Source organism: Chironomus tepperi, unplaced genomic scaffold (genome assembly GCF_022539635.2).
Source record: "Chironomus tepperi strain 1889 unplaced genomic scaffold, CSIRO-AGI_Ctep_v1 contig_454, whole genome shotgun sequence".
In the NCBI taxonomy this organism is placed as follows: Eukaryota; Metazoa; Arthropoda; class Insecta; order Diptera; family Chironomidae; genus Chironomus; species Chironomus tepperi.
In genome coordinates this window covers 891638-915109 of record NW_027226576.1, presented here as the reverse complement: position 1 = coordinate 915109, position 23472 = coordinate 891638, and the positions used below count along the sequence as shown (strand labels likewise).

General features: G+C 32.4%; 2 protein-coding genes across 3 annotated transcripts; both read left to right on the top strand.

The window, feature by feature from the left end:
- The first annotated feature begins 517 nt into the window (after window positions 1–517).
- On the top strand, window positions 518–1991 carry LOC139098936 (uncharacterized). The gene is made up of 4 exons (XM_070651316.1): window positions 518–674; window positions 1248–1356; window positions 1428–1604; window positions 1658–1991. The coding sequence occupies exons 2-4, from the start codon at window positions 1248–1250 to the stop codon at window positions 1876–1878; spliced, it is 507 nt and encodes a 168-aa protein (XP_070507417.1). The 5' UTR covers window positions 518–674; the 3' UTR covers window positions 1879–1991.
- Window positions 1992–12532: 10541 nt separating this feature from the next.
- LOC139098853 (protein peste-like) lies at window positions 12533–15987 on the top strand. 2 transcript variants are annotated; one of them, XM_070651200.1, is made up of 8 exons: window positions 13225–13360; window positions 13701–13972; window positions 14061–14156; window positions 14219–14660; window positions 14766–14829; window positions 14949–15342; window positions 15401–15648; window positions 15721–15987. In XM_070651200.1, exons 2-8 carry the CDS (start codon window positions 13945–13947, stop codon window positions 15898–15900), a joined length of 1452 nt encoding a protein of 483 aa, XP_070507301.1. In that variant the 5' UTR covers window positions 13225–13360; window positions 13701–13944; the 3' UTR covers window positions 15901–15987. The 2 variants fall into 2 exon arrangements, with proteins under 2 accessions (XP_070507300.1, XP_070507301.1); XM_070651199.1 differs by lacking the exon at window positions 13701–13972 and having other exon boundaries at window positions 12533–13360.
- The last annotated feature ends 7485 nt before the right edge of the window (window positions 15988–23472 follow it).

The window sequence follows — 23472 nt, the reverse complement described above, 5'->3', positions numbered from 1 at the left end:
AGAACATCATAGAAGTATGGGTTATTTAAAACAACGTTCAATTAAATATGCAACTTTCCCAACTAAAGAATTCAAATTCGAAAATGGACTTTTCCTAATGAATATTTGATGACCTTTCAAGACACATATGATTCGTGTCAATCGATATATGCTTTCCGTGCTCATTATCAGTATGTAAAATAACGGGAATCTACACGAACTTATAAAGGAATACAGTGTGCATTAATATAGTCCATATTATATACTAAAAAAGTCAGCAATAATAATAATTGGCCTGCAAACATTTGCGACGTCTTATACACAACTGCATAATAAAAAAAGGCATGTGAAAGTTCCTCTACAGAAGCATTTATAGACTATATTTGCCACATATTCGAGGATATAGTAAGTAAAATTTCCCTTCTGTTTTGCCCCCAAATATGTAATACAAAGCATTGCGACGTAAAAACATAGAAACTTTTTATAAAGTTAGTCATGTGAGAAATTTTCTAAGCTTTACATGCATATTTCGAGAAACTATGTGAGATAGAGTTTACATTGTTTGGTTCCTTGTACAGATTATAATAAATGTGATTAGTGAGCAGCAAATAAGTAAAAGTTATTGAATCGTAATGCCTCATTTTAAGTGAGAATTTATTTTAATTTTAAAAGGATATAAATGTGTGTGGAAAAATGTGAGTTTTAAATAAAATGTACGGTATGTTGGATATACATACCTGAATTTACAGTTTTAATAACTATGAAGCTTGCAGATTTATATTTTTTTTAAATTCATTTAATGCCATTCATTGACCATTTTAAAATTTTATTGGAACTTTTGAGTTTTCAGTACTAATCAGTATGGAACGTTATGTTTTGGCCAACCTTAAAACGAATGTGCTTTAATAATTCCGTTTGAATTGGTTCTTTGGTTGCATCAATTCAATGAAATTTCAATGAACTGTATGAGCATGCAATAATTGAGTGTAAATGCTATTGATAAATTCAATAACAATATAGTGTAAAGGAAAAGGACAAAAGTAAATCAATAACTGATCGATAAAAGCTTTCCAACATTTCATGCTTCAAAGTAGTTTGCGTTGTCATTTTGTTCATATCCATCGTGGGAAATAGAAAGTACTAAATTAGATATGAAAATGTTCGCTATCTCCTCAAATAATTTATTAAATATTTTACGAGTCTATATCTCGAAAAAAGAGGAAGAACCATAGTTTTATGGGCAATATATTGTCGTTAATTTTTTGCAGATGATAATCCTACTGTATCTAATTGTTATCACAGGCTGGGCCTTATTAATTCTCATCATTAAATGTCGTAAAGCTCGAGAAAAAAGAATTGCAATGGAACGCCACCAAGGTGAGCTTAAACAAAGAAAATAATTTAAGTTAAAGCACTTAATTCCATTTTTTGTGAATTTGAATTTTTAGCACAACTTCAGAATGCAGTCCATGTGATACAAATTGGAAATCAATTTTATGATGTTATTCCTGTTTCACGATGTCAACATTCCAACTCTAGATGTAGGAGCTATCATATACGACAATCTGAATCAAATTCACATGTTAATCCAACTTTTGTACTCGATGAAGGAGTATATCCAAGCGGTATGTAATACATAACTGATATTAATTGTTATAAATCAATTTTATTATTTTAGCACCAGCTTCGAATATAGAGGCACCTCCTTCTTACGATGATGTAATTAGACTTCCTAATCAATATCCAAAGCGTAATTCTACAAATAATGAACATCCACCAACATTAGAAGAAATTGAACGTAATAATTCAAATACGACAATTAATTCAGAATCTACGGCAATTTTTGTTACGTCACAAGATTATAATTTAACTACTCCTCGGAATGCAACAATACATTAAGTATATTACGTCCTTTCTTGAGTGTGGAAAGATTGCTTTATTTTCATTGAGTGTTTATGGATCTGATTTACTTAAATTTACTTAATTTACTCAACTAATTTGAAATAAATTTTAAGAATGGAAATTTTGGCTTCTAAGTGCTGTTCTAAATAAGAGTCAGGAAGATTTTTCAGATACAAAATTGTATCACTTTCAGGTAAGAATATTAAAAGATGAGTAGAATCCGAATTTCATAAAGCTTGGCAGAGAAACTGTAATATATACTGAGCATACGAGCATAAGCATGATATCAAATAAAACACCACGTGATTTTCATAAGGTTCAATTCAAACCCCATCCTCTTATTTTCTGGCAAATCCCGTGCTGAGCAGCAAAGCACAGTAATGAAAGTCTTGCAGTTGCCAATTGGCGTAATGATTTGCTCATTATCTATCGAGGACGCTTGAAACAATAAGTAAGGACTTCATTTCTATCAGAGACTCTTAATTTAAAATTTTTTTAATCATTCCTGAATGTCAGATTTTTGAGCGTTGAACTTTCTAACTTGACATTAATTAAGGTTAAACATTATAAAACCTTACCGCAATCAATTTTTTTTTTTGAATTTCAGTTCTTAATTTACAAAATCAATAGAAATCAAATATTTGTAATGTCAAGAGACTAATCATCTAGGCAGGCATTTAGGAAAAAGTTTTTATTTAATTTCAAAGAAGAATAACAATTTGTTACGATTTTTTTCGTCTTGTTTCTATCTAGTGCATGCATACATACAATATCGCGACATGAAAATATAATATTGAGACAACTTTTTCTATACGTAATGCTAAAAGATGAATTACGCCTTATGTTCATAGACGAAAAAAAATGAAGATATCAAAATGATAAAGTATTCAAGTTATTTCATTGCTGTTTTATGAGACAATATTTGCTTAACTTTTGCTGCTTCTATTTTATTTTTTGTAGATTTTGTAATGACTTTATTTAGCTTTAAAAATTGGCTTTGATAGATTTTGCTCGTGCTTCTCTTTAAGTATGGATTTTTGTTTTAAATTTATTACCTTAACTAAAAGTTTTTAAAAAAAAACATCCAGAAGCTTAAAAATCGAGTACTCCAGAACAAGTTGGGAATTTTAATTTTATTATATTTACTCGTTGAAAAACTTTTCCTTTTACATTATCGTAAACCTGAAATTGGTGTGAATAAGAGCAGTTGAGAGACTAGTATACTAATCCGGTGCTTTTTTTTATGTGCATAGTGCTCATAGAAATATTTAATGTAATTTTTGCTTATTGCATTATAATTTAATACATTTTTTTATTAATTTCAATATAAAGGATGTGAGAATCTCAATACTTTTTTACAGGCATGTAAAAATATATATCATCAAAAAAGTTTCCTAAATGAAAAATTAGCACTTTATAAAAAAACGGAAGGCAGTGCGGAATGACAATAGGTTGAAAAGTTTTGTTGCAAACTAGATTCCTGGTACCTCGATTTACATTTTGTGAATGTTTCTTCGCCATTTAAATATAATGAATGCAATTTTATTACTGCTTTAAGGAATGAAGAAGGATTTACAATAAAATTTATAGGAATTCATTAAATCTCGACTATGCATATTTATGTTTATTAAGTTGCTGTTGCTGTTGGGAAACTTTTCTGCATTTTTTATAATCTGCATAGTTTAATGTTTATCTAAATAAATTCATAATGCTTGTAGCACAACATTATAAAAAAAAAAAACTTTTGTATGTCTTTACATTCATTTTTACTTGTTATCTAAAAATATCGTCACCATATCTCTCTGCTCGTTTGCTCATTTTCTTCGATTCCTTCATTGAAATCATTGTGTTTCTTCATTCTTTTGTAAAGATGTCTGACAAATTGTAGGCACATTCAATGCGATATTTTTTACAATCTTTCTCTCTCTCATCATTGATTCCCTATACCCTTGATGTTCGTCATTTCGATGATGAAAAAGTACGTGCGGAAATTAGACATGCAAATCAATTTAATGGCACACCATACAAACTGCTGTGCTTTCTTCCTTCTTGTTCTCGATTCAATTCAAAATGATAGCAAAAAGTAATGAAAAGCCTTTTCATTATTCACTTCTATCATTCAGTGATGCTTTTTTTTCCTCCATTCTTCATGTTCCGGCGTGCGTATATAACTTCATTAACTGCCTTTCATGTTTATAAAACGCAAATATCAGCAGTGGTATTGCGGAAAAAATGATGAAGTTGTGGGGTTCTACAGTGCTTTTGGGAATTCGAGCATAAATTGTTTTTTGATCGCTTTTCGATGTAAAAAAATGTAAAATTGATTTACAATGCGATTTAAATTCTGTTATTTTCTTGTTTTTTATCACTTTGCCGTCAGGAGAGGATTTTATCAGACATGAATTATTTAAGGTCGCTTTTATAACTTTTGGCATTTCTGACATTTATTACAAAATTTAATTGAAAATTTGCATTTCTTATTAGTATTTTTTTTCATCTTTCAGCTTTCAATTTAAAGGTTAACTCAAAGCCTGCATGCCTTTATGTATGTTTACAATTGAAATATATTTGAAATTAAAATCATTAAATAACAAATTTAGGAATGATTACAAGATTTAAGACTACAATAAAATTGACCAGGCTGAGAAACTCCGCGTTATTACCGCGGTATTCATACAAATACCGCTAAATAACGCTGTATTCCATATAAATACCGCTAAATACCGCAAAATACCGCGGTATTCCATACAAATACCGCCAAATACCGCGGTATTTCATATAAATACCGTCGATCATTTATAACTCAAACACTTAAATAGAAAATTGTGAAAATTCTATTTTCACTTTGGAAAAAGTCTAATTTCACCTTAGTTTGCTCAATCCTAAGTGAATAAACCTCGGAAAAGTCGAATTTTTCCTCATATTTCTTATTTTTGGATAAAAATCTCTCGGAATAGTCGAATTTTGTCCCAATTTTCCTAAATTATAATGAAAATTTCTTTAAAAAGTCAAACTTTGCCTTAATTTTTGTATATTATGGTAAAAATTCTTGGGAAAATCCAAATTTTGTCTAAATTTTTCAATATTATGTCGAAAAACACTCAAAAAAGAAAAGTTTTAACACAATTTTCCAATTTTTTTGGTAAAAATTCTTTAAACAAATCCAAATTTTCCTGTATTATGTCGAAAAACTCTCAAAAAAGCCTAGTTTTACCTCAATTTTGCTATATTGTGGTGAAAATCTCTCGGAAAAGTCGAATTTTGCCTCAATTTTCCTATATTATGATGAAAAACTCTTGGAAAATCCAAATTTTGTTTCAATTTTTCAATATTATGTCGAAAAACACTCGGAAAAGCCAAGTTTTGCCACAATTTTCCTATATTGTGGTGAAAATCTCTTGGAAAAGTCCAAATTTGCCTCAATTTTCCTATATTATGATGAAAAACTCTTGGAAAATCCAAATTTTGTCTCAATTTTCCTTTATTCTGTCGAAAAACACTCGGAAAAGCCAAGTTTTACCACAATTTTCCTATATTATGGTGAAAATTTCTCGGAAAAGTCGAATTTTGCCTCAATTTTTTCATGTTAAGGCGAAAAACATTTGAAAAACTATAATTTCCTTTCAGTTTTCCAAAATTAGTGTGAAAACCCCTCAAAAAAGCAAAGTTTCGCTTCAACTATTCAATATTAGGGTTCAAAACTCTCGGGAATGACTATTTTCGTATAAATTTTCTTTTACCAGGGTGAAAAACTACCGGAAAATACTATTTTCCATCTCGGTTTTCCCATATTAAAAAGATAAAACCTTATAAATGCGATACCGCGAAATACCGCAAAATACCGCGAAATACCGCCGATACCGCCTAGTTTCTCAGCCTGGAAAATTGACCTAGACCGGACAAAATACTTTATAAAGCTTCATTTTTTCTTTTATTTTAAAATTTGAACTTAAAAGTCGAAATTGAAAAATGCCAAAATTAAAGAATACCTACCTAAATCAAACTTGAAAAAAATTGGAAAAATCCAAATTACAAAAATCGGAACCGAAAAAAAACATCATAGTCAAATAAAAACCGATCCCGATAAAGCATACATATCACATGTTGATCCACAATTTAGTAATTATGCACAAAAAATGTCAGAAGATATATGTTGCAATGTTATTGAAAATATCTGTTATTTACTTTCAGCTTCCGATCATTACTTACTTACTTACTTCCTTGGCTGGGGCGCACGAGGGCCCATTGCCGCGCATAGGGAATGTCTGAAGACAGCTCTATCCTTCGAAACCTTCTGCCAGTTCGGGATATTAAGGACTCTAGCGTCCTTTTCAATACATGCAATCCAGGAATTCTTTGGTCTTCCACGCGACCTCTTGCCATCCACAAAGTCTGAGGTAGTTACCTTAAGGACTGGGGCGTCACTTGGCCTTCTGTATATATGGCCTGCCCATCTCAAGCGATTCGCGCGAAGTACTGTCACTATATCTGCATCCTGGAATAACAGATAAAGTTCATTATTATGTCTAGACCTATACTCTTCTCCTTCCTTCACAGGGCCATAAATCGCTCGTAGCACTCGTCTCTCAAAGACACCTAATGCGTCCTCATCCGCTTGTGTTGAATTCCAGGTTTCTGAACCATATAGCGCAATGACCCGGATAAGCGTCGTGTACAGCATGACTTTGGTTCCTCTCGATAGACTCTTGGATGTTAGGAGGTGCTTTAAGCTGTAGAATGCACCATATGCCGAGTGGATCCGCTTGCGTACTTCGATTGTAACGTCTGCCTTGTTGTTTACAAATGACCCGAGGTATTTGAACTCCTCGACTACTTCAAAACGTTTACTCTCGACGTTTAGATGACTACCTACTCGCTGTTTTGTTCTTTCTGACGCAGCAACCATCAAGAGTTTAGTCTTATCCTCATTCACCAATAATCCCAAACGTCCGGCTTCACGTTCTAACTTGGAGTACGCCTCCGTGATGGACCTTAAATTCCTTCCAACGATATCAATGTCATCCGCGTACGCAATTAACTGCGTTGACTTATTGAATACAGTCCCACACAGTTCTAAACGTGCTCTCCTGCACACTCCTTCCAAGACGATGTTAAAGAGCTTCGTGGAAAGTTCATCTCCTTGCCTAAGCCCACTTAGAGTTTCAAAACTCTCTGATAAGAGGCCTTGCACTTTAACACGACTCTGGACTTTCAGCAATGTTGTTCTTAAAAGACGAATCATCTTATGTGGGAACTTAAATTCGGCCATCAGATGCCACAGCTCATCTCTATTGACTGAGTCGTATGCGGCTTTAAAATCGATGAGCAAGTGCAGAGTTTCTGTATTCTTGTCATCGCTTTTTTGGATGATTTGTCTTACGCAGTGGATCTGATCAATTGTCGATCGCCCTCTCCTAAAGCCGGCCTGGAAATCGTGGAGAAAGTCTTCATAAAGAGGATCTAGTCTTGATGAGAGTATCTTTGAGAACACCTTGTAGGCAGAACTAAGCAATGTTATGCCACGGAAATTGCTGCAAGTGAGCTTACATCCTTTCTTGTGAAGCGGGCAGACAACTCCGACTGTCCATTCATCCGGCATCACCTCGTGTCTCCAGACTTGTACAATAATTTGATGCATTATCTCCTCTAGTTTTGCACAGCCAGTCTTGAACAGCTCAGCTGGTAAGCTGTCCTCACCTGGCGCCTTGTTGTTTTTAAGTCTAGATATGGCTTCACGTACTTCATCTACTGTCGGTTCAGGGCAATCCTTGCCATCATTTTTCTCATACAGCTTGCTTGTTTCACTGCCATGACCAACTTCACCGCCGTTTAGGGATTCTTGAAAGTGTTCCCTCCATCTGTCCAGTACTTTACTCTTACTGCAGAGGAGCTCCCCATTCTTGGCCTTGCAGATAGCTACCCTTGGATGGAATTTCTTCCTAGCAAATTTAACTGCGTTGAAGAACTTTCTTGACTCATTCATGGACTGCAGTTCCTCGATATCATCAAGACACTGTCTGTCAAATTCTCTTTTCTTTCTCCTCAAAAGTTCCTTCTTATCTCGTTGAAGTTTTCTCAGTTCTTCGGATCTCGCTCTCGTTCTCATCTTTTTATTTGCATCAATAACTTTCTGGACTGCATTCCTGCATTCGTCATCAAACCACTCTTTCTTTCCTGGTTGCTGATATCCAAGACATTCCTCAGCAGCTTGCTTCATTGCAGCTTGACAATTTTGCCACGACGCCTCACCATTTCTAACATCTAGCTGTTGCTCCACTCGAGCATTGAAGTGTGCTCTCACCGTGTCATTCTTAAGTTTTGCTACATCGTATTTCTTCTGTTTCGTGCTTTTGATACGCCCGATGTTGCTCACTCTGAAGCGGATCTTCGCTCCAACAGCATAATGATCTGAGTCATGGTGTTCGATGTCTAAATGTGCATATCTGAAGCTCCTTACATTCAGAATGCTTGATGCATGACGGTTATCAATCATAATGTGATCAATTTGACATTTCTTTCCTCTTCCAGGTGGACTCCACGTTGCTTTGCGGGTATTTTTTCGTCGGAAATACGTTGAACTTATCCTCATATTCATTGCTGCAGCGAACGTTATCAGCCTCAATCCATTCTCATTTGACTTAGGATGCAGACTAAAGGATCCAATTGTTGGTCTGAATGTCTTCTCTCTTCCGACTTGGGCATTCATATCACCGATGACGATCTTTATGTCACTTCTGGGACAGCTGTCATACGTTCGTTCCAATAGCGAGTAGAAAGCATCCTTTTCGCTTTCAGGGCGTTCATTCGTAGGAGCATAAGCATTGAGGAGGCTGATGTTAAAAAATTTCCCTTTGATCCGTAATACGCACAACCTGTCACTAACAGGCTTCCAATCGATAACTTTCTCACTCCAAACAGGATCAACGATGAAGCCAGTGCCCCTAATCCTCTGCGTAGCATGACCACTTGCGAAAACCCTGAATTGATTGACATCCAAAACGTTGTTTCCTGTCCATCTCGTTTCCTGGATTGCTGTAATATTGCACCTATAGTGTCTCAACTCCAGCACTAAAACCTGCAATGCTCCCGGATGTGATAACGTCCGGACATTCCACGTGCTGAGTTGAAGGTCTCTAGTCCGTTTGTGTTTAGCTGGGGTCTTCATTGGTAAATCCGTCCGTTGATTTTTCTCTATGCGTTTCGTGGCTATCGTATGCTTAACGAGGGTGGGCTCGCCAGGCCTCACACTCAAACTTAACCTGCTCCGTTAGTACCGTACCGCCTTAGCGGTTTGGCATAGCCAGGAATGCACCACGAGGAGGTGGAAGTAGGTACTTGGGTAGGAGAGGCTGAAAGGGCGGTGAACACCTGTATTGCGCATCACTACCCTTTGCACTCCCTTCCGATCCTTAAATTTGAAGAAGTCTTCATGATTGATAAAATTATTTTTTTATGGTCGATTGTATACAGATTCCCAAATAAGTAATTGTTCCATGGAAAAATATTCTCTGTTTTATGATAAACCTCTTTAATTTGATGATCAACTGTCGACACTTCCATAATAATTAAAGATGTTGCTTCTATGTTATGAATGATACTGAAAAAATAAATGAAATTTTGATTTTTTCAATGGTTGCTTTGCAAAAAATTTTCCAAATGTTCGTTAAAGATTATTTCTAAAGATATTTAAATTTTTCTGTTTGCACGTGATATTCCATCTGTCTACAGCTTAATTTTTAGTGAAAGCTTAAAGACGGTCCGGTCCCTTTATTCAAAACGTTGGTTGTTTTTCATGTGAACCAAAATCATTAATTAAAGTATTAAAAAGAAAAAAAAGAAAACAGATTTAATCTATTCGACCAATAAGCCAGTAGCTGATTATACGAAGTTAATGCTTTAAATCTCAGCTCCCTACAATGTCGAGATCTCACTGCTAAGTCGTTGTTTCTGAAGAACATGAAGATGGTTATTGAATAGTTTTATTGATATCATCTGTTTTACATTTTTTGTAATTAAATTATCATCGGAATATTTTAGGTGGTCAGATGTGTTTTAGGTACTGAAATATCTTAAAGGGGGAACAGAATATTAGAATCGGATGAAATTAATTGAGATTCAATGGGATAATCTATCTTACTGTTAGTTTTCAGCACATTTATGTTTTATTATCTTATTTGTTTGTTAACCAATTACTGATCGCTAAATCAAAAAAAGTGTTGAAGTCATTCGATTGGGTCGAGTATTTTTTAAATTTTTTTTTCAACACTTACGAAAAACAGGATCAAGTTTATAAATGCTTTAGTAGGATAAATTACAAAAATAGTAATAGTGTCACATACAAAAATCTATAAATCATTCTCATGTTATAATGCAAAAATTTACATTAATATTTATTGCGTTTTAAATTATTAATTACATAAGTTATGACATAATTCATTTGCACACACAAAACAAAAAAATTAATGAAAAAAAAAATTTCCTGTATAACACGATTCACGAAAAAAATATTTGCGGAATTGTTAATTGATCATTTTCATCAATTAAAATAAAGTATAATAAAGCTTATATGTGGTTTGATAATAAATATAAAATTTTCATTTAACAAAAATAAATGCCTATAAAAACTTTCACTAGAATTTAATTGGTTTTATAGTTATGAGCCCGTACATCATAATGTGCTTTTAAACCGAATTAGAAGTGTAATAAAGGAAAGTGATATTTTAACGACCTTTTCATTCTATTAAATGCCAAAAGTTTCCCATTTTCTAACCTCTTGGGGCTCATTTTACTAACCGCATCAATCATATTGCATAATATTTATGCTATGATTTCCATTTCAATTATCATCTGGGGTTTTAACATTAATCTCAATATCCTTTATTTCATTAATCTAATTAAAGTTTCTTTTATTTTCTTTATTAATAGATAATTTTAAAATAATTTTCAATTTGCGGTACTGTCCAATTACCCTCAAAATTTTTAGTTTTTAGGAACGCTGTGATCTTCAAAAGTGAGACGAAGTAGCTCGGTGTCGCAATGTTTTAGTATTGGAAGCGCGGCTCACTACCATCATTTTTAGGCTACATGCAGCAATTTTGTGAAGGAAATGATTCTGATTCCACATTAAATTGTAGGTCCAGCCGCATCCTCAATGATTTTTTGGTCTTCAAATTCAGTGTCAGCTTCGATTATTTTAATTATATTTCAAAAAGTACACCATTAATTCTTTAAATCTATAATATATCCAGCATGTAAATATAGTAGATTATTCAGAATACAGTCTTATGTTTAATATTTTTTATTAAATTTAAACCAAAAAATTTATTCCACAAGGAAGCTAATTTGCATTATTTATAGTATGATATTTCTACGTCTACATATGAGATTAATGTTAATGTTTTTTCAATCAGGATTTGGAAAAAGTTGTTATTGTTTTTGAATACTTTCATCTATAAAACTAGTTACATGAATTTTTTGCGGAAATGAATTTGTCAGTGAAAAATATCATCGCGTATACTTTCAAAACAAAAATAAAAAATGGTATTATAAAAAGCTTCATGGTAAAACGGCCAATGAGATGATGTTGAACATAAAATGTCCATGATAATATATTTTAATGTTCAATGTTTTCAAACGTCTAAAAACTTTTTCTATCCTATAAAAAACAAGCTATGAAAAACGATCAACATTAAATAGTATGGGCACTCGTCTTCATTTTGTCTGTTTCGATTTCGAACAAAAGCTAATTGGAATTTTGACACTAAATTTATTTTGAAATGTAATTCATTAAAGAGCATGCAATACTTACTGGAACTTTGCTCCGATGTGGAACCTAGGTTACTACAATAGACTTTCCATCAGATTCTATTACTGGCTTTATCACGAAGTCTGTACAAATTATCCGTTTTTGCATCTAACTGACAATCTTTTAGAACTGTCCTCTGTCGTGTTGCTTTTTGAGCTGCTGGAAAGAGCATGAAATATTTTTGCGTCATTACCACAGTTAGTTTTAAAATGTTAGAATATTGACTTGTGCACTATTTCACTGTTTTTAATTTATAGTCCTTTATTCTACAGTTTTATATCTATGGATTTAGAGATGAATTCAGAATCGTCGATTTAGTACAAAAATTTATGGTTATGGGAAAAAGAATAGTTTGCTGTCCACATGTGCAATAGATAGAGAGTTTCGATGTAAACATGAAAAATATGCATGCAGAGAAATGGTTATATAATAAAGTACCAATGCTCATATTTCAATCAATAAAAGCTTTACTCTGATGAACGAAGGAATAAAACCATTGATTTATTGCGCTCAAAATTTAATATTTTCCATTATATCACTGCCACATATTACTATTATATGGTTCATGCAATTGGTCATCAAATAATTCAGTTATTCATACGAGAATATATTATGCGCTATCGAACAAGACAAATACAAATGTAATCAACTTTGAACTTCAATTTATTCTTAATATGTACATACAGTTGTATAATGTAATTATGAAGAAGCTTTGCGAGAGAAAGAAAAATGAGAAGCATCATGATTGTAAATAAGTATGTTCTTGTTGATTATTTTGAGAACTTTCATTTAAGTCTGCTGATGAGTAGAAAATCAGTTCAGTGTCATTTTAAAATTTCAAGAGTGAAAATCAGAATCTGAAAGAAGAAAATCAATTTTTTTTTTAAATAATAAATTTTGATAAAAGTTCATTGACAATGCAAATCGTGTAGTAAGATATGTTCAACCGTAGAGACATAAACATTACATGAACTCAAATTGTTAATGGATGTATAAGTTAAATGTACTTGAATTTGGAAATTTAAGTCGTGCTTATGCGTTAAAATTACTACGAACTTGAACTACGTGATGTCACGGTATTGAAAAATACGCAATTTAAGGGGTTTATTTTAAGAAAAAGGAAGAACAATTTAGGTGAAAATAAAATAAAAATAAAATAGGAAATCAAGTATTTTTGCCTATCACAACATGACATTGAAAAGAAACATGGGAATCTAAGTTTAAAAATGCTTTTCACGCTCCCTTCTAGCTGATAAGAATAATTTTTATTTGCAAAAACAAAAAAGTAAATTGTATGCTCGATCAATACAGATTATAATGTAGTGTATTGTGAAATCGTGATTTGAATTTTAAACAAAAAAGCACAAAAGAAATTTGAATAATTCATTGAGAAGTTTTACACATTTTAATTTGCATCACTAAAACAGTATAAGATTGAAAAGTTTGCTTTTTGAACAGTCTTTGTACAAAACTAGAAGAATTAAAAGAAAATGGGCCACAATAAACATAATAATAACAATATAAATTTAAAAAATATGAATGAAATGAAGAAGTGGGAACCAAAATACAAGAGCATTTATGTAGCAAATTCTAAAAATAATGTAACATCAAAATTAGCATGCGAAGAAGCCGATAATTCTGATTTTATGTGCAAAAGTATCTGCTGTGATGTTTGTGAGTAAATAATATTAAATTGCGTATTAAAAGTATGCTGATAAGGCACGAATAAAGCATGCATCGTTATTTTTTGTTTATATTTAATTAGCACTTAAATTAGAATTGATAATGAACTTTTAAACAACATTGACATTTGATCTACTTTCTGCTTAGATGATTTTATTTTTACTAATAATCAATAATGCACGTTTTCATTGACAGTGAAATTATTTAATTGGTTTCAATGCTTTTAAAAATAAATTTATTAATTTTCTTGTCTAGTCATTCAAAAATGAATAAAATTGTTTTGGTCTTGCAGACTGTTTCATTTTACTCTTATATCTGTTCTCTCATTCAGTCTTAACAAATTTCAAAAATTGATGACCACTAAGTATTACACTATAATGGAAATTTCCTCGCATGCCTTAATCATGTAGTGTACACAAATTTGCATATATTAGTTAAGATACCAAACATGCAATTGCATGTTCGTACGTTGGAACACAAAAGATCATTATTTGATGTTACGTGTAAATTTGTGGGAGGAAGGTCACTGAATTAAATTCTACAAGGCTTTGAACATCAAAGCTCTACGTATTCAAATGAGAAACGTGAGAGAAAAGATAGAGTGTGAGACATTTTGTTTTATTTTGTAATGCTACATTTCTTACTTTTTGACAATGATTGAAAATGGCATCACGTTTTGATTAAATTGCAGGTGCGATTGGTTTTTCACTTCTGTTTGGATTTATGTTTTTGACTCTTGGCCTCCTGACGACATATTTTCCATTGTCAGAACATTCGTTGAATGAAAGTACATCAAAATTATACCAATGTATGTTTTTTCATTACATTAATGCATAACAATCATTTCAGATCTTAAATTTTCTCCATTGTTTCCACAATTCCATTTGTGGAAGAATCCTGTACCAGAAGTGTTATTGAAAGTTTATATCTTTAATATTACCAATGCAGAAGATTTTATTGCTGGAAAAGATGAAAAGTTAAAGCTTCAAGAAATCGGGCCAATAATATTTCAAGAGACATTGGAACATAAAGACATCCAATTTCATGACGAAAATTCTACAATGTCATATACAGTCTCAAGGCAAATCATTTTTAAGGAGTCAGCGAATTTGAAGGGAATTTTAAATGAGACAGTTTATGTAGTAAATATGGCATTGAGTGCGGCATCGTACATTAATAAGAGCTTTTTTATGCGACGTTCTTACAATATTTTATTACGTACCCTTCAAACCAAACCAGTTGTGTCCACTACAATTTACAATTATTTCTTCAATATGACTGATCCGATTTTGTATGTATTTTTATTTTATTTTGTTTTCCATTCAAGTTCATTTCATTTTTTCAATTGCAATAATGGTTTCATTTTGTTGACTGTACTTTATTGTGATTTTTACAGGCAATTAGCAAATACGGTTGTTCCATTTATTGCTCCAACAAAAGATACAGGAATATTACAGAATGTATGTATTTTTTTTTTAATTTCTCATTCACAATATGCTGTAACATTGAATGATCCCTATATAAAATTTATTAAAACTACATATGGTATTTTTTTCATCATTACATTTTTACTATATAGATATACAAAAATTTCACAGATCGTGTAAACGTGAATATTGGCTTAAAGCATGGTCATAAAAAGTTTTTTACTATCAATACATGGAATGACCATCCTACCGTACCAAGATTTGATATTGATAGAAAATATTGTAATGCAAGTTTAAAAGGCAGTACTGAGGGAGCAATTTATTCTGGATTAGCATCAAAAGATACAGTTTTTTGGTTTTGGCGAAAAACATTATGCCGTCCAGTTCCATTATTTTACGATAGTGAACTTTCAATGTACAACTTAAAAGCGTATAAATACATTTTACGATATGATGTTTTTGATCGTAACCATGACACTGAAGTGGATTGTTATAAAGGTGAAAATTTGCCCGATGGACTGAGCGATGTATCGAAATGCTTTTTCGGTAGGTTATTATATCTTGTATGATGTGATTTTGTTTCACTTATCTTTTACACATTTAGATCAACCTATTGCTGCATCGTTTCCACACTTTTGTAATCGTTCTGGACCTTGGGATAAATACATTGATGGTCTGTCACCAAACATGAGTATTCATGACAGCTATACAATAGTTGAACCAAATTATGGTGTACCAATGAAACAAAAGGCTGTTTCACAAAGCAATGTGATTCTAAAGGATTTGTCAAGTTATAAATCAGATTTTGCAAGATTTTCCAACATGATAATACCAATGTTTTGGCTGGAATATGTAACATATAATAAGAAATAATGTTTATTTAAATTCTTTATTTAAGTTTATTTTCTCATTTTCTTACTACAGTATCAAGATGGCTTATCTCCAATAATAATCTCTCTACTAAGTTTCTCTATAAACACCCTTCCTAGAATTCAATTTTGGATATCTGGATTGTTCATCATTGTTGGATTATGTTTACTCATGGTGGGATATTTAAGGTTAAGAAAGAATGAGAAGGATATAGGAGGAAAACTAGTCATGTAGAAATTTTTAGCACTTTATGTATGCATTTACAATTTTATCTGATTTAAATCATATAAAGAATGTAGAATAAATATAGAAAATTTTCAATTATTTTCTTTGTTAATGTCCTGAATTAGGCGCTTGTATTGATGGATAATTCCCAAAAAATATTGTTTGTAGGAAAAACTCAACCATAATTGGGTACCATAACATTTTGTTAATTGCTTTTACATAAAAAAATGAGAGAAAAACTTTCCGAAAAATTAATATGCCGAAAACAACTCTAGATGAAAAAATAATTTTGTTGAAACAAAAATTCATTTAATTAAAATATTATGGGAGCTTGAAAATATGCATATATTGGGAGAATTTCTCTAGCGTGCAGTCATGTTTGATTTGGTGCAAACAGTAAACATTCACGTGTACATGAAGCAACAAAATTGTCCATAGTTTTGCTTCTCGCCTGCCTGACAACGATGTGGAAAGTTTTAATTTATATTTTTCTGTTGTTTTATATCAGACTCACAGGTAGCAAATGTGGCATTAATTAAAACAGAAAGCTATAAAATTTAATGTATACTCATTTTACTGTTACACGATATTTTACTTAGCAGTCATGCTGAAAGTGGAAAAACTTTTAAAAAAGTTTTCTGTTATATTTTCTTCTTTTTGATAACAGAAATTATTTTCAAAGTAATTTGCTATTTGTTCTTAATGGTTTAACGACACACAATGTGATATTCTAATTCTATATTTCTTACAATTTAATATTCTTCATTTCATTGCTTCTTGCTTCTCAAATAATTTTCTTCCTCTCTATATGTGGCATTTTAATGGTTTGTTGTCATGTTTTGGAAGTAATTAGTCTCTTAGATTCTTTAATGAATTTTAATAATTAATATCTCCGTTTCACGCTGTTAATAAATTAAAATTTCTTTTTCGGAAAATTAGAATATTTTTACAATTTTTTAAGATAGACAGAAAATTTCTCGTGTTCAACATTTGGCCCTGAAATTACTTAACATATGCCTAGGTTGACTCAAACAAGTATGTTTACAGGATATCTCAACAACGCGAACGATTTAAGACTTCATGTTTTGCTTGCTTAATGTCCAACATGAACTATTTTACCTCGTTCTAATTTACTTTTAATTCCGATTCATCAAAAAACAGAAAAACTTCTGTTTTTCACATTTTGAACAACAAATCTTTAAAAGATGTAGAAAGAATGAACTTGTGTGAATATGTCTGAATAAACGTGATCTGATTCTCTCCTAGTTTCTATCTGTATATCTTAAAAAAATTGATAGAATATTTCAAAGTGTATTTTGTTTTTTAATTCTTTTTTTTAACCCATCATGCTGTGGTGAATACTTGTAGTATAGAAAATTAAAATTATGAAATTTTTATGATTCATTAAAATACATACCTCGAATGAATAAGAATGAATGGTATTTGGGGTACTTGAATTCAAAATGTTTATTAAATTCTGCTCAAAAGGAAAAAGAAATTATATTCTTTTCAAAAGAAAGTTGTATCGTATTGTGGCAACAATGTAATGCAAGAAAACAAAAGTTTTAAAAATTTATTTAGTTCTCTCAATGCGTATCAAAAAATTTTAAAACAAAACTTTTTAAATGTTTAAATTTTTAACTTTTTCCCTCGAGTCAGCATTTTAAAAAGTTTTCCTTTGATTCTTCCTTATTTTCAATGTAAAGTTCTCAGTAGCTTTGAAGGTTTCCTCTGCATTAATAACTTTTGTTTCTGAAAACATTGTGATTTGGAATTGTCATTACCATCATGATCACTTTTATTACAAGTTGACGTCAGGGAAGGATATTGGGAACTTTTATATGGGGTGAAAGAAACGCTTTGTAATCTAATTAATTCACAAAACTTTTGTTTTTCGTGCACAAAAGGTTGTTTCACAATACTATAACATTTTCTGTCTGTTGGCACGATTTTGTTGTGAAAGCTTATTATGAAAATTCAATAAAAAAAGACGAGACTGTATTTGAAAGTAAATTGAGCTTTGCTTCATACTGAGCATGATGAAAACTATAGAGTGTATTTAATTTGAACATTTTCAGTAAATACTTACTTGGAATGAAAAATATTTTCAAGGAAAATAATACGTATTGTTTAAAAGGGAGATTTTTATTATGTGTACGTAGAAGGAATATGTGCTATTATTTGCAAACATGATATAAAACAGACATTTGTGGATACAAAATTTAATTAATTAAATGGATCTTTTAAAATTCAGGAATGGCGAATGAACACAATAAGTAAAGCGTGGATGAATAGGTTATATGAAGATCTTGATCATTCGGATCTTTATAACATTATTAATAATTTTATAATTCGGCTAAATTGATATTTTGACCAAAATTTTTTGGAGTGAGAAAAAAATTCGGAGCCTTTTTCAATTTTTGTATCTAACTAACTATAAAAAGGTAGGTTAAAGGAATTTTTGTTACACTGTCGTGTTGTTTTGCTGGTGCTTATCATAATATTGAAATTTATCGCTTTATACATAAGAAAATAGGAACTTCATTAGAATTATGGACCCTTCGGAAGTTTATTTTGTCTTTTTTTTTCTTCTATATTTTAACATGCTAAGATAAGCGAACATAAATAACAAGAAAATCCTTTTGTGAAAGAAGTGATTTTTCACATCGTTGCTGTCTTGAAAGCTTTCCACTTTCTTCGTGTTCTTCTATATCCAATTGTTAACTCGTTTTTTAGTGCACAGTATAATAGAAACCCTTTTCATTCCCCACCTTATTCTCTTTTACGTACTTTACCTATGGAGTCGGTTATCAGTGAAAATGTCTATCCAGAGGATTTAGAATATATTATGAATGATTCACGTATTCAATAGCCATTATATTATGGATTCCTTTTCCTAACAGTGATACGAATATAGCTAAAGCCTCGTACTTCAAATGCTTTCAAAACTTCCTTCTTCGTAGATTTTTCCACATAAATCTTAAGCTTTTCTCTATCTCTTATTTCTCATATTCAGATATTTTTTTTGCAATCTGAAAAACGAATTCAAAGATTGATCAAAACGATGAAACTTGTTGATCCACAAGAAGAATGGTTTAAGCAATGCATCTTATTCCAAAAAAAAGTACAAAATGTTAACGAGATGGGCTGTTATGTTTTACATTTAAAATTTTCCTTTTTTATTCTTAACGTGAAGCTTTTTGCCATTTCAGTCAGTTTTGTGAATATCAAAATTTATGGTTTCTCTCCTCCCATAATGACTTGCATTTTCCCTTTTGGAATTAATGTAGAAGATGAATTTTATGCTCAAACATTTGTCGTTTCTTATAACATCCTCAAAAATAGATTTTTCTTTAAATTAGTAATGTTACATTAATTTACTAGAGATTTAATATAACTACTCATCTACTCAATTGCTTATTCAAATATGATTGGTTTCAAAATAACAAAATTTATTTTTGACATGAAGTTTATAACACAAGCTTGCAAGTTTTTCTTTACATCTAACAATCAAGCATATAAAAAATTCGCTGACATGGTAAACAAACATGAACACACAAACTTATGTTGTAAAATTAAAGCATATTTTGCAAGTTTATTGTGACCCTAACTAAGTGTCCGAGTTAAAAGAGGAAAATATGTTCTTGTTGTTTTTGAAAACAAGCGCTAACTATAAATAAAGTAGATGTCAACTGGCGATATTTCAGAGAGATATAGGAAGAGGGAAGAAAGAGCAGCTATTTATTAAAATTTATGTATTGTTATTTCTTATCCGTTTACTCACGCTTCATAGCGAGTTGTTTTCTTAGTTCCACATACACGCTTTGATTACCTTTGTATCTAAATAATATGAAAAATCCCGTAAAGATAATTCCTTTTAATGTTATAATGATGATAATAAATTTGCAATTTATTTTCTTTCACATTGTGACCTCTTTTATACATACTTTGTCATCAATTGACTTTATTTCACACAACCTTTGCTGAAAAATGATTTCTTCCTACAAGCTTAATGATTTATCACATGAAAATTATTACAGTGAACCTTTCATAAATGAAACAGCAGCAGGTATATTAAATGAGCATTCATTCTATAATTCTTTTAAAAAAATTCTTCGTTCATTGCGCACCATGAGCCCATTCTACGTTATGATGTGTGTAATGTGTACATATATAGCAAGTTTTTTTTTTTTTTTTTTTTTAAAAATAAACTTTTTATTCATTAAATTTTTAACTTAATTATGTACAAAGTTTGGATACATTTTATTTGTATTTAAATTTTTAAAGGATTCTGGCTTATCGCATTCATCACTTAGTTTTTGATTTTATTTTGAAATTGTTTTGCTTTAATTTATGTTGTGGTTTATTCGGTGTTTCGCGACGCAAGACGAGTGTTGAAATTCGCTTGCAACTTTCCGACGTAGTCCTCAATAGAGGGTATTTTTGCTTCAGTATGTAGATCTGATATCCTTTCATATCTTGTTTTGTTGAGAACAATTCTCAAGAATTTGTTTTGTAGTACTTGTAGTTTTTGTAGATGTGTTTTTGCCATCCGTTCAAATGCTGGACAGCCGTATGTGAAGATGGGTCTCACGGCTAGCTTATAGATGAGAAGTTTGTTTCGAACGTCGAGATGTGAGTTCCTGCTGATGAGGGGATAAAGTAGTCTTAGTGCAGTGTGAGCTCTGTTGGTCACATATTCTACATGCTGCTTTAATGTCACTCTCTTGTCGATTATCATTCCCAGATATTTAGCTTCGGTTTCCCATTTGATGTTTTCGTTGAGGAATTTGATGTTGTCTCTTGGAAGTTGCCTGGAGTACCTATTTGTGATGAATAAGGCTTGAGTCTTCTGTTTGTTGAGATTTATTTTCCATTTGTTCATGTATTGTTTTACTTTTCTTCCAGTGTGTTGTAGATGTGTTACAATATCGGCTGAGTTTTCTGCAGAATGATACAATGCAGTATCATCTGCGAAGAGTGCGATATTGTTGGTTGTTTCTCTTACAATATCATATGTGTAGATGTTGTAGAGAGTTGGTGAAAGCACTGCTCCTTGTGGTACTCCGAATTTGATTTCATTGGTTTCTGAGAACTGACCTTTAATAAAAACTGAGAAAGTTCTTTCACTTAGGAAAGATCTTACAGTTTTTATAAGTGGTAGTGGAAACCCTAATTTGATCATTTTAAACAAGAGTCCGTTATGCCAGACTCTGTCAAATGCTTTCTCCACATCTAGGAAGATCATTCCTGTTGATTTCTTCCTGCTTATGTTTTCCTTTGCTGTTTTGATTACTTTGATGAGTTGGTGAGATGTTGATCGTCCTGTGCGAAAGCCACACTGCTGAGTCGGAATGATGTTGTTATCCTCCAGGTGCTCGTTTATTCTATTCAGCAATACTCTCTCCAATATTTTGCTTAGGGAACTAAGCAAGCTTATTGGCCTATAGCTGCTCACTTCGTTTGCTGGTTTGCCAGGTTTTGGGATCGGGATTACTTTAGCTTTTTTCCAAACTTTCGGAAAATAGTTAAGTTTGAGACACGTGTTGATGATGAACTTCAAATATTCGAAGCCTTTTGGTGGAAGATTTTTGAGGAGTATGTTGTTGACATCGTCTAATCCTGGTGCTTTAGGATTTTTCAGATTTCTTACAATGTATGAGATTTCCTCTACATTTGTAAGTTCTGTGCAGTCACTATTTTCTCCTTCCAATGCTTCCTTCACTGTGTTGTCTACTTCCTGGGTATGTACTGGGTTATTGTCCTCAAGTGGATTTTCGTGAGCTTTACGAAAATAGTCACTGAGAACGCTGGCTTTTTCCTTATTAGTGATGAACGTTCTATCTGCATCAATCAACGGTGGCATCGATTTTGAACCTTTCTTGCAATGCTTTGCAATCCTCCAGACTGTTTGGTTTGATGGTTGGATTTCTGAAAGCCGCTTATTCCAGTTTGTATTTTTGAGTTTCTTAATTTTGTCTTTGATGACTTTCTGTAGAATGTTTAATTCAGTTTTGATTTGATTATCTCTGCTACGTTGCCATCTTCGTCGAAGACTTCTTTTCGTCCTGATTAAGTCTTTGATTTCTGGTGTGAGCTTTGTCGATTCAAAGTTGATCTTTCTCTTCTTCACAGTTTTGTTTCTTGAATCCATGATGAGTTCTGAGAATACTTTGATATGATGTTCTATCTCCTCTACTGTGTTGCATGGGTTTTCCAGAGTGCTGTCTTCGATGCGACGAGTTATATACGATTTGAATTTTTTCCAGTTGGCATTTCTGTAGTCATATCTGTAAACTGTGTTGTCTGTTCTGTCAACTTTGGATGTCCTGATTTGAAAATACACAGCGCAATGGTCACTCATTGCCTCTGTGCATTTTAGTTCTGTAGTATTCAGACTGGAATTTGAGAGCATTAGGTCGATTGTTGATACAGATTTCGTCGGATCTTCTGGATAATACGTTGGTGAATCGGGGTAGTAGATCATGAACTCCCCGGACATATCCTGTAGTATTGTCCCGGCTTTGTTTGCTACGTTGCAATTCCACTCTCGATGTTTTGCATTGAAGTCTCCGCAGATGTAGTAGTTTCCTCTGATGTTTGTTATTTTGTTGATGTCATCTCTTAGATGATCGTCTATTTCCTTCCTTTGCTTCCTCCTGGAAGATAGACGGAGAGGATGTGGCAGCTTATTGATTCGTTGATGAAGACTTTTATTCCGATGCATTCTATTAGCTTTGTGTTGTAACTTGGTTGAAGCTGATGTTTTAGATTTCTTTTGACAATGATCGCAACACCACCTTTTGGTCTATCAATGCGATCAAATCGATGAATTACGTAGTCAGGATGCGAGTCTACTTTGGAGTTTGGTTTTAGGAATGTTTCCGATATGCACGCAACATCAACGTTTTGCATGCTGAGGTAGTCGAGAAATGCTAACATCTTATCTGCAAGGCTGTTAGCATTCCAGTAAATTACGTTGATTCTTTGGTGACTACAATCCATGTTGACTCATGTAGATTTTGGCAACTTTTTGGCCGATGGCTTGTTGTACCTGTTCCTCTTTTAGGTACTCTGGCTTTTTGGTGATGATTTCGATGAATGAGTTGATGAAGAACATGCATTCATCGATTGTGCCTTGGGCTGGTGAAATTTGTTCCTTTGTATTACCACTGGATGAAGGTTCAGGATCGACCTTGTTTGTTTCCAAGGTTAGTGAATTGAAGTCTAGGTCCATAATTTCTACAACCTGCGTTGAGTTCTGTTGATGATTGTTATTGGTCTTTGGCTTTGACCTGTTGTTATTTCCATTCCTTCCCCTTCTCCTGTTTCTTCGTGTTTTGTTTTGATTTCCCTGATTTGAGGGTTTCTGTTGTGGATGATTATTTTGCGATTTTATGGTGACTGGTGCGGAGGTTTCAGAAGCTGGTTTTCTAGATGTTGTTGGTACCGGTTCTGGGATACTCCTAGCTGGTCTTTGTGATGTAAATTGATCAGATCCGCCTGATCGTTCACCTGCTTTTGATGTTGGTGGAGCATTCCTTTGTCCAGCAGGATTTCTTGGAATCCTTTGTTGTTCAC

Coding starts and splice junctions, on each gene's coding strand:
- LOC139098936 (XM_070651316.1), top strand. CDS start 1,248: ATGATAATCCTACTGTATCTAATTGTTATCACAGGCTGGGCCTTATTA. Junction 1,357..1,427: donor TGCAATGGAACGCCACCAAG/GTGAGCTTAAAC, acceptor TTGAATTTTTAG/CACAACTTCAGAATGCAGTC. Junction 1,605..1,657: donor TGAAGGAGTATATCCAAGCG/GTATGTAATACA, acceptor TTATTATTTTAG/CACCAGCTTCGAATATAGAG.
- LOC139098853 (XM_070651199.1), top strand. CDS start 13,177: ATGGGCCACAATAAACATAATAATAACAATATAAATTTAAAAAATATG. Junction 15,343..15,400: donor TGTATCGAAATGCTTTTTCG/GTAGGTTATTAT, acceptor TTACACATTTAG/ATCAACCTATTGCTGCATCG. Junction 15,649..15,720: donor CAATGTTTTGGCTGGAATAT/GTAACATATAAT, acceptor TTCTTACTACAG/TATCAAGATGGCTTATCTCC.